The sequence below is a fragment of the Salvelinus namaycush genome, chromosome 5 (assembly GCF_016432855.1).
Source record: "Salvelinus namaycush isolate Seneca chromosome 5, SaNama_1.0, whole genome shotgun sequence".
Taxonomy (NCBI): Eukaryota; Metazoa; Chordata; class Actinopteri; order Salmoniformes; family Salmonidae; genus Salvelinus; species Salvelinus namaycush.
Window position 1 is genome coordinate 447,407 of NC_052311.1, and position 16,954 is coordinate 464,360.

General features: G+C 53.9%; 1 protein-coding gene across 1 annotated transcript in view; it reads left to right on the top strand.

Moving 5' to 3' along the window:
- The window catches only part of LOC120048477 (transcriptional regulator ATRX-like), a 91,646-nt gene extending 75,039 nt beyond the window's left edge, over positions 1-16,607 (top strand). The window contains 6 exon segments of the mRNA XM_038994476.1: positions 14-118; positions 686-818; positions 2,105-2,252; positions 2,383-2,483; positions 12,155-12,263; positions 16,451-16,607. Of these exon segments, the coding sequence (XP_038850404.1) occupies positions 14-118; positions 686-818; positions 2,105-2,252; positions 2,383-2,483; positions 12,155-12,263; positions 16,451-16,607 (753 nt within the window).
- The last annotated feature ends 347 nt before the right edge of the window (positions 16,608-16,954 follow it).

A 16,954-nucleotide genomic window follows, 5' to 3' on the forward strand; every position in this document is an offset into this window, starting at 1 on the left:
GTCTGTGTTTTAGGGGTACTTTGACGAAGACAGCATGGAAGAGTTCATCGCCTCGGAGACCGATGAGTCTTCTATGAGCATGACCTCTGAAGACGAGAAACAGAAAAAGTAACCACATGTTATTTACAGGGATGTAAATTCGTCACTTTTCTGCGATATTCTCTGTCGTGTAGATCAGTGGAAGGAAAAAACATCCCAACACATCTACTCTATCAGAGTGATGTCAGATATATTCCCAACACATCTAGTATATCAGAGTGACGTCAGATATATTCCCAACACGTCTATCATACTGCATTATTCAACCTTTCACTGTTGACTGTCTATCATACTGCATTATTCAACCTTTCACTGTTGACTGTCTATCATACTGCATTATTCAACCTTTCACTGTTGACTGTCTATCATACTGCATTATTCAACCTTTCACTGTTGACTGTCTATCATACTGCATTATTCAACCTTTCACTGTTGACTGTCTATCATACTGCATTATTCAACCTTTCACTGTTGACTGTCTATCATACTGCATTATTCAACCTTTCACTGTTGACTGTCTATCATACTGCAATCTACAACCTTTCACTGTTGACTGTCTGTCATACTGCAATCTACAACCTTTCACTGTTGACTGTCTGTCATACTGCAATCTACAACCTTGTTCTGCCCCCCCCCCCCCCTGTAGAAGAAGCGGGGGAAAGCCAGGAAGAAGGACAGCGACTCAGACAGTGATGCTCTGGAGGTGATAAAGGAATGGAACACCAGCTCCCGCGGAGGAGACCCTTCCAGCCGCAACCGGGCGGAGCCAGAGGAGGAAGGTATAGAAATACAATTATAGAGCCTGTAGATTGTTACCGGACTAGAAATGTGTGGGTGTCATGTTACGGTGTACATTAGAACGTATTATGGAAAGGTGTGGTGTAGAACAGATAGTGTGGTACGTCAGGAAGGTAGGAGGGTGTTGAAGGAAGGTTTGCTCTGTTAGAACAGATAGTGTGGTACGTCAGGAAGGTAGGAGGGTGTTGAAGGAAGGTTTGCTCTCTTAGAACAGATGTGTGGTACGTCAGAAGGTAGGAGGGTGTTGAAGAAGGTTTGCTCTCTTAGAACAGATAGTGTGGTACGTCAGAAGGTAGGAGGTGTTGAAGGAAGGTTTGCTCTCTTAGAACGAATAGTGTGGTACGTCAGGAAGGTAGGAGGGTGTTGAAGGAAGGTTTGCTCTGTTAGAACAGATAGTGTGGTACGTCAGGAAGGTAGGAGGGTGTTGAAGGAAGGTTTGCTCTCTTAGAACAGATAGTGTGGTACGTCAGGAAGGCAGGAGGGTGTTGAAGGAAGGTTTGCTCTCTTAGAACAGATAGTGTGGTACGTCAGGAAGGCAGGAGGGTGTTGAAGGAAGGTTTGCTCTGTTAGAACAGATAGTGTGGTACGTCAGGAAGGTAGGAGGGTGTTGAAGGAAGGTTTGCTCTGTTAGAACAGATAGTGTGGTACGTCAGGAAGGCAGGAGGGTGTTAGGAAGGTTTGCTCTGTTAGAACAGATAGTGTGGTACGTCGAAGGCAGGAGGGTGTTGAAGAAGGTTTGCTCTGTTAGAACAGATAGTGTGGTACGTCAGGAAGGCAGGAGGGTGTTGAAGGAAGGTTTGCTCTGTTAGAACAGATAGTGTGGTACGTCAGGAAGGTAGGAGGGTGTTGAAGGAAGGTTTGCTCTGTTAGAACAGATAGTGTGGTACGTCAGGAAGGCAGGAGGGTGTTGAAGGAAGGTTTGCTCTGTTAGAACAGATAGTGTGGTACGTCAGGAAGGCAGGAGGGTGTTGAAGGAAGGTTTGCTCTGTTAGAACAGATAGTGTGGTACGTCAGGAAGGCAGGAGGGTGTTGAAGGAAGGTTTGCTCTGTTAGAACAGATAGTATGATTGAATTTTTCTTCCACTTTGACAAAGTATTTTGTGTAGATTGTTGACAAAAAAAAACAGACATTTAAATACATTTTAATCCCACTTTGTAACAATAAAATGTGAAGAAATCTAAGGGGTCTAAATACACTATGTACATGAACCATCTGAGCTCACTGCTCCAGCTCTGACCTCTAACCCTTGTCCTCTGCTCTGCCCAGTGCGTCCAGCCTCCAGCCCTGGCACCAGGAGTCCCGACTGGCACAAAGAGTTTGTTACGGAGGCCGACTCTGAGATCCTGGAGCATTCTGGGAAGATGGTGCTGCTGTTTGAGATCCTCCGTATGGCCGAGGAGGTGGAGGACAAAGTGTAAGAGAGCAGAGCTCTGGAACAGACCAGAAGTGCTTGAATGAAATGCTTCAGAAGGTTTCCGTGTTTTAAAATGTCCGGTTACCATGACAGTCCAGTGATGTTGACGTGTCTTCTATCCCCTCATCAGTCTGGTGTTCAGTCAGTCTCTGATCTCTCTGGACCTGATTGAAGACTTCCTGGAGCTGGCTGGCCGAGCCAAAGAGGAGGAGAAACAGTCTCCCTACAAAGGTACTATACTGCCCTAACCCCTACAGCCTAACCCCTACAGCCTAACCCCTACAGCCTAACCCCTACAGCCTAACCCCTACCCCCCATCCCCTACACCCTACCCCCTAACCCCTACCCATAACCCCTACCGCCTACCGCCTAACCCCTACAGCCTACCCCCTAACCCCTACAGCCTAACTCCTACCCCCTAACCCCTACAGCCTAACCCCTAGACCCTACAGCCTAACCCCTACTCCCTACAGCCTACCCTACCCTACAGCCTAACCCTAGGCCCTACAGCCTACCCCTAGGCCCTACAGCCTAACCCCTAGCCCTACAGCTAACCCTAGGCCCTACAGCCTAACCCCTACTCCCTACAGCCTAACCCCTACTCCCTACAGCCTAACCCCTAGACCCTACCCCCTAACCCCTAGACCCTACCCCCTAACCCCTACAGCCAACCCCTAACCCTACAGCCTAACCCTAGACCTACAGCCTAACCCCTAGGCCCTACAGCCTAACCCCTAGACCCTACAGCCTAACCCCTAGGCCCTACAGCCTAACCCCTAGACCCTACAGCCTAACCCCTACTCCCTACAGCCTAACCCCTACTCCCTACAGCCTAACCCCTAACCCCTACAGCCTAACCCCTACTCCCTACAGCCTAACCCCTACTCCCTACAGCCTAACCCCTACTCCCTACAGCCTAACCCCTAACCCCTACAGCCTAACCCCTACTCCCTACAGCCTAACCCCTAGGCCCTACAGCCTAACCCCTAGGCCCTACAGCCTAACCCCTAGGCCCTACAGCCTAACCCCTAGGCCCTACAGCCTAACCCCTAGACCCTACAGCCTAACCCCTAGACCCTACAGCCTAACCCCTACAGCCTAACCCCTACTCCCTACAGCCTAACCCCTAAGCCTAACCCCACTCCCTACAGCCTAACCCCTACTCCCTACAGCCTAACCCCTACTCCCTACAGCCTAACCCCTAGGCCCTACAGCCTAACCCCTAGGCCCTACAGCCTAACCCCTCTCCCTACGCCTAACCCCTAGGCCCTACAGCCTAACCCCTACTCCCTACAGCCTAACCCCTACTCCCTACAGCCTAACCCCTAGGCCCTACAGCCTAACCCCTACTCCCTACAGCCTAACCCCTAGGCCCTACAGCCTAACCCCTACTCCCTACAGCCTAACCCCTAACCCCTACAGCCTAACCCCTAGACCCTACAGCCTAACCCCTAGACCCTACAGCCTAACCCCTAGACCCTACAGCCTAACCCCTAGACCCTACAGCCTAACCCCTAGACCCTACAGCCTAACCCCTAGGCCCTACAGCCTAACCCCTACTCCCTACAGCCTAACCCCTACTCCCTACAGCCTACCCCCTAACCCCTACAGCCTACCCCCTAACCCCTACAGCCTAACCCCTAGACCCTACAGCCTAACCCCTACTCCCTACAGCCTACCCCCTAACCCCTACAGCCTAACCCCTACTCCCTACAGCCTAACCCCTAGACCCTACCCCCAGTCTGTCCAGTAACAACCCATAGCCTCGTGTTTCCCAGCCTTGTCCTTTAGGTTCACCACCTGTCCACTGTCACACGGGTTAGAAACACGTCCTACATCATAGAGTCTAACCACCAGGCCCCACACACACACACACACACACACACACACACACACACACACACACACACACACACACACACACACACAGTCCTTCCACACACACACACTTCCAGTTGTCTGTCTGGCTTTATCTCCAGTTGTCTGGCTTTATCTCCAGTTGTCTGGCTTTATCTCCAGTTGTCTGGCTTTATCTCCAGTTGTCTGGCTTTATCTCCAGTTGTCTGGCTTTATCTCCAGTTGTCTGTCTGTCTGGCTTTGCGCTCCAACAGGCTTTGAAGTCCCACAACCATGTATACGTGTAGAAAGCGTGTGGTGCCGGTAGAAACCGTGTGGTGCCGGTAAAACCGTGTGGTGTGCCGTGTCCGTAGAAACCGTGTGGTGCCGTAGAAACCGTGTGTGGTGCCGGTAGAAACCGTGTGTGGCCGTAGAAACCGTGTGTGCCGGTAGAAACCGTTGTGGTGCCGGTAGAAACCGTGTGTGGTGCCGGTAGAACCGTGTGTGGTGCCGGTAGAAAACCGTGTGTGGTGCCGGTAGAAGCGTGTGTGGTGCCGGTAGAAACCGTGGGTGTGCGGTAGAAACCGTGTGGTCCGGTAGAAACCGTGTGTGGTGCCGGTAGAAACCGTGTGGTGCCGGTAGAAACCGTGTGGTGCCGGTAGAAACCGTGTGTGGTGCCGGTAGAAACCGTGTGGTGCCGGTAGAAACCGTGTGGTGCCGGTAGAAACCGTGTGGTGCCGGTAGAAACCGTGTGTGGTGCCGGTAGAAACCGTGTGTGGTGCCGGTAGAAACGTGTGTGGTGCCGGTAGAAACCGTGTTGGTGCCGGTAGAACCGTGTGGTGCCGGTAGAAACCGTGTGGTGCCGGTAGAAACCGTGTGTGGTGCCGGTAGAAACCGTGTGTGGTGCCGGTAGAAACCGTGTGTGGTGCCGTGAAAACCGGTGTGGTGCCGGTAGAAACCGTGTGTGCCGGTAAAAGCGTGTGTGGTGCCGGTAGAACCGTGTGTGGTGCCGTAGAAACGTGTGTGTGCCGGTAGAAACCGTGTGTGGGCGGTGGAAACCGTGTGTGGTGCCGTAGAAAGCGTGTGTGGCCGTAGAAGCGTGTGTGGTGCGGTAGAAAGCGTGTGTGGTGCCGGTAGAAAGCGTGTGTGGTGCCGGTAGAAACCGTGTGTGGTGCCGGTAGAAACCGTGTGTGGTGCCGGTAGAAACCGTGTGTGGTGCCGGTAGAAACCGTGTGGTGGGTGCCGGTAGAAACCGGTGTGGTGCCGGTAGAAACCGTGTGTGGTGCCGGTAAAAACCGTGTGTGGGTGCCGGTAGAAAGCGTGTGTGGTGCCGGTAGAAACCGTGTGTGGTGCCGGTAGAAGCGTGTGTGGTGCCGGTAGAAACCGTGTGTGGTGCCGGTAGAAACCGTGTGTGTGCGGTAGAAAGCGTGTGTGGTGCCGGTAAAAGCGTGTGTGGTGCCGGTAGAAACCGTGTGGTGCCGGTAGAAAGCGTGTGTGGTGCCGGTAGAAAGCGTGTGTGGTGCCGGTAGAAAGCGTGTGTGGTGCCGGTAGAAACCGTGTGGTGCCGGTAGAAACCGTGTGTGGTGCCGGTAGAAACCGTGTGTGGTGGTCGAACCGTGTGTGGTGCCGGTAGAAACCGTGTGTGGTGCCGTAGAAACCGTGTGTGGTGCCGGTAGAAACCGTGTGTGGTGCCGGTAGAAGCGTGTGTTGCCGGTAGAAACGTGTGTGGTGCCGGTAGAAGCGTGTGTGGTGCCGGTAGAAAGCGTGTGTGGTGCCGGTAGAAAGCGTTGTGTGGTGCCGGTAGAAACCGTGTGTGGTGCCGGTAGAAACCGTGTGTGGTGCCGGTAGAAACCGTTGGTGCCGGTAGAACCGTGTGTGGTGCCGGTAGAAACCGTGTGTGTGCCTGTAGAAACCGTGTGGTGCCGGTAGAAACCGTGTGTGGTGCCGGTAGAAACCGTGTGGTGCCGGTAGAAACCGTGTGTGGTGCCGGTAGAAACCGTGTGTGGTGCCGGTAGAAACCGTGTGTGGTGCCGGTAGAAACCGTGTGTGGTGCCGGTAGAAACCGTGTGTGGTGCCGGTAGAAAGCGTGTGTGGTGCCGGTAGAAAGCGTGTGTGGTGCCGGTAGAAAGCGTGTGTGGTGCCGGTAGAAACCGTGTGTGGTGCCGGTAGAAAGCGTGTGTGGTGCCGGTAGAAAGCGTGTGTGGTGCCGGTAGAAAGCGTGTGGTGCCGGTAGAAACCGTGTGGGTGCCGTAGAAACCGTGTGGTGCCGGTAGAAAAGCGTGTGTGGTGCCGGTAGAAACCGTGTGTGGTGCCGGTAGAAACCGTGTGGTGCCGTAGAAACCGTGTGTGGTGCCGGTAAAACCGTGTGTGGTGCCGTAGAACCGTGTGTGGTGCCGGTGAAACGTGTGGTGCCGTGATACCGTGTGGTGCCGGTAGAAACCGTGTGGTGCCGGTAGAAACCGTGTGGTGCCGGTAGAAACCGTGTGGTGCCGGTAGAAACCGTGTGTGGTGCCGGTAAAACAACACTGAAGACATGCAGAATGTGTTAGTGGCTCTCTGCTCCTCTCAGCCCGTGGCGTTTGGTTTTTAATTAAACCTCCGCTGATGTTTCTGCTTTCATTTACAAAATGATTAGACCTTGATTTTTTTTTCTCCCACAAAAGAGAAAGATTTGCTGAAGGGTTTGAAATGTGTAATGAAAAGATCAGTAATTGGAACCGTACTGAGTGGTAGAGCAGGCAGCAGGGTATAGTGGTAGAGCAGGCAGCAGGATATAGTGGTAGAGCAGGCAGCAGGATATAGTGGTAGAGCAGGCAGCAGGATATAGTGGTAGAGCAGGCAGCAGGATATAGTGGTAGAGCAGGCAGCAGGGTATAGTGGTAGAGCAGGCAGCAGGGTATAGTGGTAGAGCAGGCAGCAGGATATAGTGGTAGAGCAGGCAGCAGGATATAGTGGTAGAGCAGGCAGCAGGATATAGTGGTAGAGCAGGCAGCAGGATATAGTGGTAGAGCAGGCAGCAGATATAGTGGTAGAGCAGGCAGCAGGATATAGTGGTAGAGCAGGCAGCAGGATATAGTGGTAAGCAGGCAGCAGGATATGTGTAGAGCAGGCAGCAGATTAGTGGTAGAGGCAGCAGCAGGGTATAGTGGTAGAGCAGATATAGTGTAGAGCAGGCAGCAGGATATAGTGGTAGAGCAGGCAGCAGGATATAGTGGTAGAGCAGGCAGCAGGATATATGGTAGAGCAGGCAGCAGATATAGTGGTAAGCAGGCAGCAGGTATAGGGGTAGAGCAGCAGCAGGATATAGTGGTGAGCGGCAGCAGGAATGTGGTAGAGCAGGCAGCAGGTTATAGTGGTAGAGCAGGGCAGCAGGATATAGTGGTAGAGCAGGCAGAGGATATAGTGGTAGAGCAGGCAGCAGTATATAGTGGTAGAGCTAGGCAGCAGGGTATAGTGGGTAGAGCAGGCAGCAGGATATATTGGTAGAAGGGCAGCAGGATATAGTGGTAGAGCAGGCAGCAGGATATAGTGGTAGAGCAGGCAGCAGGATATAGTGGTAGAGCAGCAGCAGGGTATAGTGGTAGAGCAGGCAGCAGGGTATAGTGGTAGAGCAGCAGCAGGATTAGTGGTAGAGCAGGAATATAGTGTAGAGCAGGCAGCAGGATATAGTGGTAGAGCCAGGCAGCAGGGTATAGTGGTAGAGCAGGCAGCAGGATATAGTGGTAGAGCAGGCAGCAGGTATAGTGGTAGAGCAGCCAGCAGGATATAGGGGTAGAGCAGGCAGCAGGATTAGTAGGGCAGCGGCAGGTATATGGTAGAGCAGGCAGCAGGATTATAGTGGTAGAGCAGGCAGCAGGATATAGTGGTAGAGCAGGCAGCAGGTATAGTGGTAGAGCAGGCAGCAGATATAGTGTTAAGCAGGCAGCAGATATAGTGGTAGAGCAGGCAGCAGGATATAGTGGTGAGAGCAGGCAGCAGGATATAGTGGTAGAGCAGGCACAGGATATAGTGTAGAGCAGGCAGGAGATAGTGGTAGAGCAGCAGGTATAGTGGTAGAGCAGGCAGCAGATATGTGGTAGAGCAGGCAGCAGGATATAGTGGTAGAGCAGGCCAGGATATAGTGTAGGCAGGCGCAGGGTATAGTGGTAGAGCAGGGTAGATAAGTGGTAGAGCAGGCAGCAGGGTATAGTGGTAGAGCAGGCAGCAGGATATAGTGGTAGAGCAGGCAGCAGGATATAGTGGTAGAGCAGGCAGCAGGTATAAGTGGTAGAGCAGGCACAGGATCGGTATAGCAGGCAGGGATTAGTGGTAGAGCAGGCAGCAGGATATAGTGGTAGAGCAGGCAGCAGGATATAGTGGTAGAGCAGGCAGCAGGATATAGTGGTAGAGCAGGCAGCAGGATATAGTGGTAGAGCAGGCAGCAGGATATAGTGGTAGAGCAGGCAGCAGGATATAGTGGTAGAGCAGCAGCAGGATATAGTGGTAGAGCAGCAGCAGGATATAGTGGTAGAGCAGGCAGCAGGATATGTGGTAGAGCAGCAGCAGGATATAGTGGTAGAGCAGGATATAGTGGTAGAGCAGGCAGCAGGGTATAGTGGTAGAGCAGGCAGCAGGAAATAGTGGTAGAGCAGCCAGCTAAGGAATATAGTGGTAGAGCAGGCAGCAGGATATAGTGGTTAGAGGCAGGCAGCAGGGATAGTGGTAGAGCAGGCAGCAGGATATAGTGAGAGCAGGCAGCAGGGATAGTGGTAGAGCAGGCAGCAGGATATAGGTAGAGCAGGCAGCAGGATATAGTGTGGTAGAGCAGGCAGCAGGATATAGTGGTAGAGCAGGCAGCAGGGTATAGTGGGTAGAGCGCAGCAGGATATAGTGGTAGAGCAGGCAGCAGGATATAGTGTGAAGCAGGCAGCAGGATATAGTGGTAGAGCAGGCAAGCAGGGATAGTGGTAGAGCAGGCAGCAGGGTATAGTGGTAGAGCAGGCAGCAGGATTATGTGGTAGAGCAGGCAGCGGATATAGTGGTAGAGCAGGCAGCAGGATATAGTGTTAGAGCAGGCAGCAGGGTATAGTGGTAGAGCAGGCAGGCAGGGTATAGTTAGAGCACGCAGATATCGTGGTAGAGCAGGCAGCAGGATATAGTGGTAGAGCCGGCAGCAGGGTATAGTGGTAGAGAGCAGCAGCAGGATATAGTGGAGCAGCGCAGGATATAGCTGGTAGAGCAGAATAGTGGTAGAGCAGGCAGCAGGATATAGTGGTAGAGCAGGCAGCAGGATATAGTGGTAGAGCAGGCAGCAGGATATAGTGGTAGAGCAGGCAGCAGGATATAGTGGTAGAGCAGGCAGCAGGATATAGTGGTAGAGCAGGCAGCAGGGTATAGTGGTAGAGCAGGCAGCAGGGTATAGTGGTAGAGCAGGCAGCAGTATAGTGGTAGAGCAGGCAGCAGGGTTAGTGGTAGAGCAGGATAGTGTAGAGCAGGCAGCAGGGTATAGTGGTAGAGGCAGCAGCAGGATATAGTGGTAGAGCAGATATAGTGTAGCAGGCAGAGGATATAGTGGTAGAGCAGGCAGCAGGTATAGTGGTAGAGCAGGCAGCAGGATATATGGTAGAGCAAGGCAGCAGATATAGTGGTAGAGCAGGCAGCAGGATATAGTGGTAAGAGCAGGCAGCAGGGAGGTATAGTGGTAAGCAGGCAGGCAGGATATAGTGGTAGAAGCAGGCAGCAGGTATAGTGGTAGAGCAGGATAGTGTAGAACAGAGGTATAGTGAGAGCAGGCAGCAGGATATAGTGGTAGAGCAGGCAGCAGGGTATAGTGGTAGAGCAGGCAGCAGGATATAGTGGTAGAGCAGGCAGCAGGGTATAGTGGTAGAGCAGGCAGCAGGGTATAGTGGTAGAGCAGGCAGCAGGTATAGTGGTAGAGCAGGCAGCAGGTATAGTGGTAGAGCAGGCAGCAGGATATAGTGGTAGAGCAGGCAGCAGGATATAGTGGTAGAGCAGGATATAGTGGTAGAGCAGGCAAGCGGTATAGTGGTAAGCAGCAGGATAAGTGGTAGAGCAGGCAGCAGGGTATATTGGTAGAGCAGCAGCAGTATAGTGGGAGACAGGCAGCAGGATATATGGGTAGAGCAGGCAGCAGGGTATTAGTGGTAGAGCAGGCAGCAGGGTATAGTGGTTAGAGCAGGCAGCAGGATATAGTGGTAGAGCAGGCGGCAGATATAGTGGTAGAGCAGGCAGCAGGATATAGTGGTAGAGCAGCAGCGATATAGTGGTAGAGCAGCAGCAGGGTATATGGTAGAGCAGCAGCAGGGTATAGTGGTAGAGCAGGCAGCAGGGTAAGTGAGAGCAGGCAGCAGGGTATAGTGGTAGAGCAGGCAGCAGGGTATAGTGGTAGAGCAGGCAGCAGGGTATGGTGGTAGAGCAGGCAGCAGGATATAGTGGTAGAGCAGGCAGCAGGGTATAGTGGTAGAGCAGGATATAGTGGTAGAGCAGGCAGCAGGATATAGTGGTAGAGCAGGCAGCAGGATATAGTGGTAGAGCAGGCAGCAGGCTATATGGTAGAGCAGCAGCAGGATATAGTGGTAGAGCAGGCAGCAGGATATAGTGGTAGAGCAGGCAGCAGTATATAGTGGTAGTGAGGGATATAGTGTAAGCAGGACAGCAGGGTATGTGGTAGAGCAGATATAGTGGTAGAGCAGGCAGCAGGTATAGTGGTAGAGCAGCAGCAGGGTATAGTGTAGAGCAGGCAGCAGGGTATAGTGGTAGAGCAGGCAGCAGGGTATGTGGTAGAGCAGGCACAGGGTATAGCAGGGAGGTATAGAACAGGCAGCAGGATATAGTGGTAGAGCAGGCAGCAGGTATAGTGGTAGAGCAGCAGCAGGATATGTGGTAGAGCAGGCAGCAGGATATAGTGGTAGAGCAGGCAGCAGGATATAGTGGTAAGCAGGCAGCGGATATAGTGGTAGAGCAGGCAGCAGGATATAGTGGTAGAGCAGGCAGCAGGATAAGTGGTAGAGCGACAGGATAAGTGTCAGCAGATATAGTGGTAGAGCAGGCAGCAGGATATGTGGTAGAGCAGATATAGTGGTAGAGCAGGCAGCAGGATATAGTGGTAGAGCAGGCAGCAGGATATAGTGGTAGAGCAGGCAGCAGGATATAGTGGTAGAGCAGGCAGCAGGATATAGTGGTAGAGCAGGCAGCAGGATATAGTGGTAGAGCAGGCAGCAGGGTATAGTGGTAGAGCAGGCAGCAGGATATAGTGGTAGTTTAGTTTACATCTCTCTCTCTCTCTCTCTCTCTCTCTCTCTCTCTCTCTCTCTCTGTGTCCTTTAGTTTAAATCTCTGTCTCTCTCTCTGTCTCTCTCTCTCTCTCTCGCTCGCGCTCTCTCTCTGTGTCCTTTAGTTTAAATCTCTGTCTCTCTCTCTGTCTCTCTGTCTCTCTCTCGCTCTCGCTCTCGCGCTCGCGCTCTCTCTCTGTGTCCTTTAGTTTAAATCTCTCTGGTAGTATTTTACATCTCCATATGGTGTCATGCTCAGTTTGATCTACTTCAGGAAGTGATGTTGCAGACTTGTTTCTGCCCCCTTCTCATTGAGTATTGAAGACTGACGGGGCACTGCAGGTTGCCATTAGCTACGAAATTATGCTTGTAACTTATTCTGTGCGATTTAAATTCCTTTTCCCCTTTCATTATACTGGAGGATCCTGTTTTCTACAAACAGCAGTACTGTGGTCATCCTTACACGTAATGGCTTCAATGAGGGGCTTCTCCCCTGGCCCCCGGAGCCTGGCCCCCGAAGCCCCCAGAGCCTGGCCCCCAGAGCCTGGCCCCCAGAGCATGGCCCCCAGAGCCTGGCCCCCAGAGCCTGGCCCCCAGAGCCTGGCCCCCGAAGCCCCCAGAGCCTGGCCCAGAGCATGGCCCCCAGAGCCTAGTGATGCATTTTGAAACTCGGCCTGTTCAGGGATTGGTTTGGGAGAAGGCTTGCCTGTTGCCTACCTAAACTGAAGCTGACAGGAGAGAAAGGTCCAACTGTATGATGACTGTTGTCTAACGCCACTGTGTTTACCTGTGCAGGTGAGGGGAAGTGGTTCCGGAACATAGACTACTACCGCTTGGACGGCTCCACCAACGCCCTGAACCGGAAGAAGTGGGCAGAGGAGTTCAATGACTACAGCAACGTCCGGTAAACGACACCCGGCTCGCCACTACACGACACCCGGCTCGCCACTACACGACACCCGGCTCGCCACTACACGACACCCGGCTCGCCACTACACGACCCACGGCTCGCCACTACAACGACACCCGGCTCGCCACACACGACACCGGCTCGCCACTACACGACACCCGCTCGCCACTACACGACACCCGGCTCGCCACTAACACGACACCCGGCTCGCCACTAACGCACCCGTCTGCCACTGAACGACACCCGGCTCGCCACTGAACGACACCCGTCTCGCCACTGAACGACACCCGTCTCGCCACTGAACGACACCCGTCTCGCCACTGAACGACACCCGGCTCGCCACTACACGACACCCGGCTCGCCACTACACGACACCCCGGCTCGCCACTCACGACCGCGCCACTACACGCAGCCGGCTCGCCACTGAACGACTCGACAACGACACCCGGCTCGCCACTGAACGACACCCGGCTCGCCCACTACACGACACCCGCTCGCCACTACACGACCCCCCGGCTCGCCACTACACGACACCCGTCCGCACTGAACGACACCCGGCTCGCCCCCACTGAACGACACCCTCTCGCCACTGACACGACACCCGGCTCGCCCACTACACGACACCGCGCTCGCCACTACACGACACCCGCTCGCCACTACACGACACCCGGCTCGCCACTACACGACACCCGGCTCGCCACTGAACGACACCCGGCTCGCCACTGAACGACACCCGGCTCGCCACTACACGACACCCGGCTCGCCACTACACGACACCCGGCTCGCCACTACACGACACCCGGCTCGCCACTACACGACACCCGGCTCGCCACTACACGACACCCGGCTCGCCACTACACGACACCCGGCTCGCCACTACACGACACCCGGCTCGCCACTACACGACACCCGGCTCCTCACTTAACAACAAATCAAATGTATTTATAAAGCCTTTTTTACATCAGCTGATATCCAAAGTGCTGTACAGAAACCCAGCCTAAAACCCCAAACAGCAAGCAGTGCAGGTGTAGAAGCACGGTGTCTGGGAAAAACTCCCTAGAAAGGCCAAAACCTAGGAAGAAACCTAGAGAGGAACCAGGCTATGAGGGGTGGCCAGTCCTCTTCTGGCTGTGCCGGGTGGAGATTATAACAGAACATGGCCAAGATGTTCAAATGTTCATAGATGACCAGCAGGGTCAAATAATAACAATCACAGTAGTTGTCGAGGGTGCAACAAGTCAGCACCTCAGGAGTAAATGTCAGTTGGCTTTTCATAGCCGATCATTCAGAGTATCTCTACCGCTCCTGCTGTCTCTAGAAACCGGATAAGACAGGAGACGTCCGGTGGGGGGGAGTGTTTCCTCTCTACCGCTCCTGCTGTAGGTAGCACCATTCCTACTCCCCCCCCTAAATGTGGGGAGGAAACACTCCCCCCGCCCTAAATGAGGATGAACCTCCCCCCCTAATGTGAGGAGGAAACTCCCCCCCTAAATGTGAGGAGAAACACTCCCCCCCCTAAATGTGAGGAGGAAACACCTCCCCCCCTCCTAATGTGGGGAGGAAACACTCCCCCCCCCTAAATGTGGGGAGGAAACACTCCCCCCCCCCCCTAAATGTGGGGAGGAAACACTCCCCCCCCCCCTAAATGGGGGGAGAAAACACTCCCCCCCCCCCTAAATGTGGGGGGAAACACCCCCCCCTCCCTAAATGTGGGAGGAAACACTCCCCCCCTAAATGTGGGGAGGAAACACTCCCCCCCTAATGTGGGGAGGAAACACTCCCCACCCTAAATGTGGGAGGAAACACTCCCCCCTAAATGTAGGGAAACATCCCCCCTAAATGTGAGGAGGAAACACTCCCCCCCTAAATGTGAGGAGGAAACACTCCCCCCCTAAATGTGAGGAGGAAACACTCCCCCCCTAAATGTGAGGAGGAAACACTCCCCCCCTAAGTGAGGAGGAACACTCCCCCCCTAAATGTGAGGAGGAAACACTCCCCCCCTAAATGTAGGAGGAAACACTCCCCCCTAAATGTGAGGAGGAAACACTCCCCCCCCCTAATGTGAGAGGAACACTCCCCCCCCCTAAATGTGGGGAGGAACCTCCCCCCCCCTAAATGTGGGGGAGGAAACACTCCCCCCTAAATTGGGGAGGAAACCACTCCCCCCCCCCCTAAATGTGGGGAGGAAACACTCCCCCCCTAAATGTGAGGAAACACTCCCCCCCTAAATGTGGGGAGGAACACTCCCCCCCCTAAATGTGGGGAGGAAAACACTCCCCCCCCCTAAATGTGGGGAGGAAACACTCCCCCCCCCCTAAATGTGGGGAGGAAACACTCCCCCCCTAAATGTGGGGAGGAAACACCCCCCCCCCCAAAATGTGGGGAAGAACACTCCCCCCCCCTAAATGTGAGGAGGAAACACTCCCCCCCTAAATGTGAGGAGGAAAACACTCCCCCCCTAAATGTGAGAGGAAACACTCCCCCCCTAAATGTGGGGAGGAAACACTCCCCCCCTAAATGTGGGGAGGAAACACTCCCCCCCTAAATGTGGGAGGAACACTCCCCCCTAAATGTGGGGAGGAACACCCCCCCTAATGTGAGGAGGAAACAACTCCCCCCTAATGTGTGAGGAGGAAACACTCCCCCCCTAAATGTGAGGAGGAAACACTCCCCCCCTAAATGTGGGGAGGAAACACTCCCCCCCTAAATGTGGGGAGGAAACACTCCCCCCCTAAATGTGGGGAGGAAACACTCCCCCCCCTAAATGTGAGGAGGGAAACACTCCCCCCCCTAATGTGAGGAGGAAACACTCCCCCCCCTAAATGTGAGGAGGAAACACTCCCCCCCCATAATGTGAGGAGGAAACACTCCCCCCCCCTAAATGTGAGGAGGAAACCTCCCCCCCTAAATGTGAGGAGGAACACTCCCCCCCTAAATGTGAGGAGGAAACACTCCCCCACCCTAAATGTGGGAGGAAACACCCCCCCCTAAATGTGAGGAGGAAACACTCCCCCCCCTAAATGTGAGGAGGAAACACTCCCCCCCCTAAATGTGAGGAGGAAAACACTCCCCCCCCTAAATGTGAGGAGGAAACACTCCCCCCCCTAAAATTGAGGAGGAACACTCCCCCCCTAATGTGAGGGGAACCACTCCCCCCCTAAATGTGAGGAGGAAACACTCCCCCCCCCCTAAATGTGAGGAGAAACACTCCCCCCCCCCCCTAAATGTGAGGAGGAAACCTCCCCCCTAATGTGAGAAACACTCCCCCCCTAAATGTGAGGAGGAACACTCCCCCCCCCCTAAATGTGAGGAGGAAACACCCCCCCCCCCCCTAAATGTGAGGAGGAAACACTCCCCCCCCCTAAATGTGAGGAGAAACACTCCCCCCCCTAAATGTGAGGAGGAAACACTCCCCCCCTCAATGTGAGGAGGAAACACTCCCCCCCCTAAATGTGAGGAGGAAACACTCCCCCCCCCAAATGTGAGGAGGAAACACTCCCCCCTAAATGTGAGGGAGGAAACACTCCCCCCTAAATGTGAGGAGAAACACCCCCCCCCCTAAATGTGAGTAGGAAACACTCCCCCCCCCCCTAAATGTGAGTAGGAAACACTCCCCCCCCCCCTAAATGTGAGTAGGAAACACTCCCCCCCCCCCCCCCTAAATGTGAGGAGAAACACTCCCCCCCCTAAATGTGAGGAGGAAACGTAGGATAACAATATCCCTATACTCTACAAAGGACACCCATACCCTGGTAGTAGAAACAAGTTACTTTGATAGTCCTGTACCTTCATAGTTGATATTGTAATGTAGACATCTTCCATGAGAGGAAGTTGGTTCTATGCCCCCCTCTTACTTTCTCCTCCATCTCTACCTCTCCTCTCCTCCATCTCTACCTCTCCTCTCCTCCATCTCTACCTCTCCTCTCCTCCATCTCTACCTCTCCTCTCCTCCATCTCTACCTCTCCTCTCCTCCATCTCTACCTCTCCTCTCCTCCATCTCTACCTCTCCTCTCCTCCATCTCTACCTCTCCTCCATCTCTACCTCTCCTCCATCTCTACCTCTCCTCCATCTCTACCTCTCCTCCTCCTCCCTCTCTACCTCTCCTCCTCCTCCCTCTACCTCTCCTCCTCCTCCCTCTACCTCTCCACCTCCTCTCCTCTCCTCCCCCTCTCTTTGTAGAGGTCGGTTGTTCCTGATCTCGACCAGGGCTGGTTCTCTGGGCATCAACCTGATAGGAGCTAACCGGGTCATCATCTTTGACGCGTCCTGGAACCCGTCGTACGACATCCAGAGTATCTTCAGACTCTACCGCTTCGGGCAGCTCAAGACCTGCTAACGTCTACCGATTCTGGCTCAGGTAACAGCCCAGGTGATCAATTCAGTTAGCCGTCAGTTACCGGCAGTCAGAGTAGCCAGCAGTCAGTCAGTCCGTCAGTTCAGCCGTCAGTTTGCCAGTCAGTCAGTCAGGCCAGTCAGTCAGTCAGTTTAGCCAGCCAGCAGTGCATTACCAGCCAGCCAGTCAGTCAGTTAGCCAGTCAGTTAGCCAGCCAGCCAGCCAGTCAGTCAGCTAGCTAGCCAGCCAGTCAGTCAGTCAGTTAGCCAGCCAGCCAACCAGTCAGTCAGCAACCAGTCAGCCAACCAGTCAGCCACTCAATCGATCACTGTTCTGCTGTGATGTGGAGG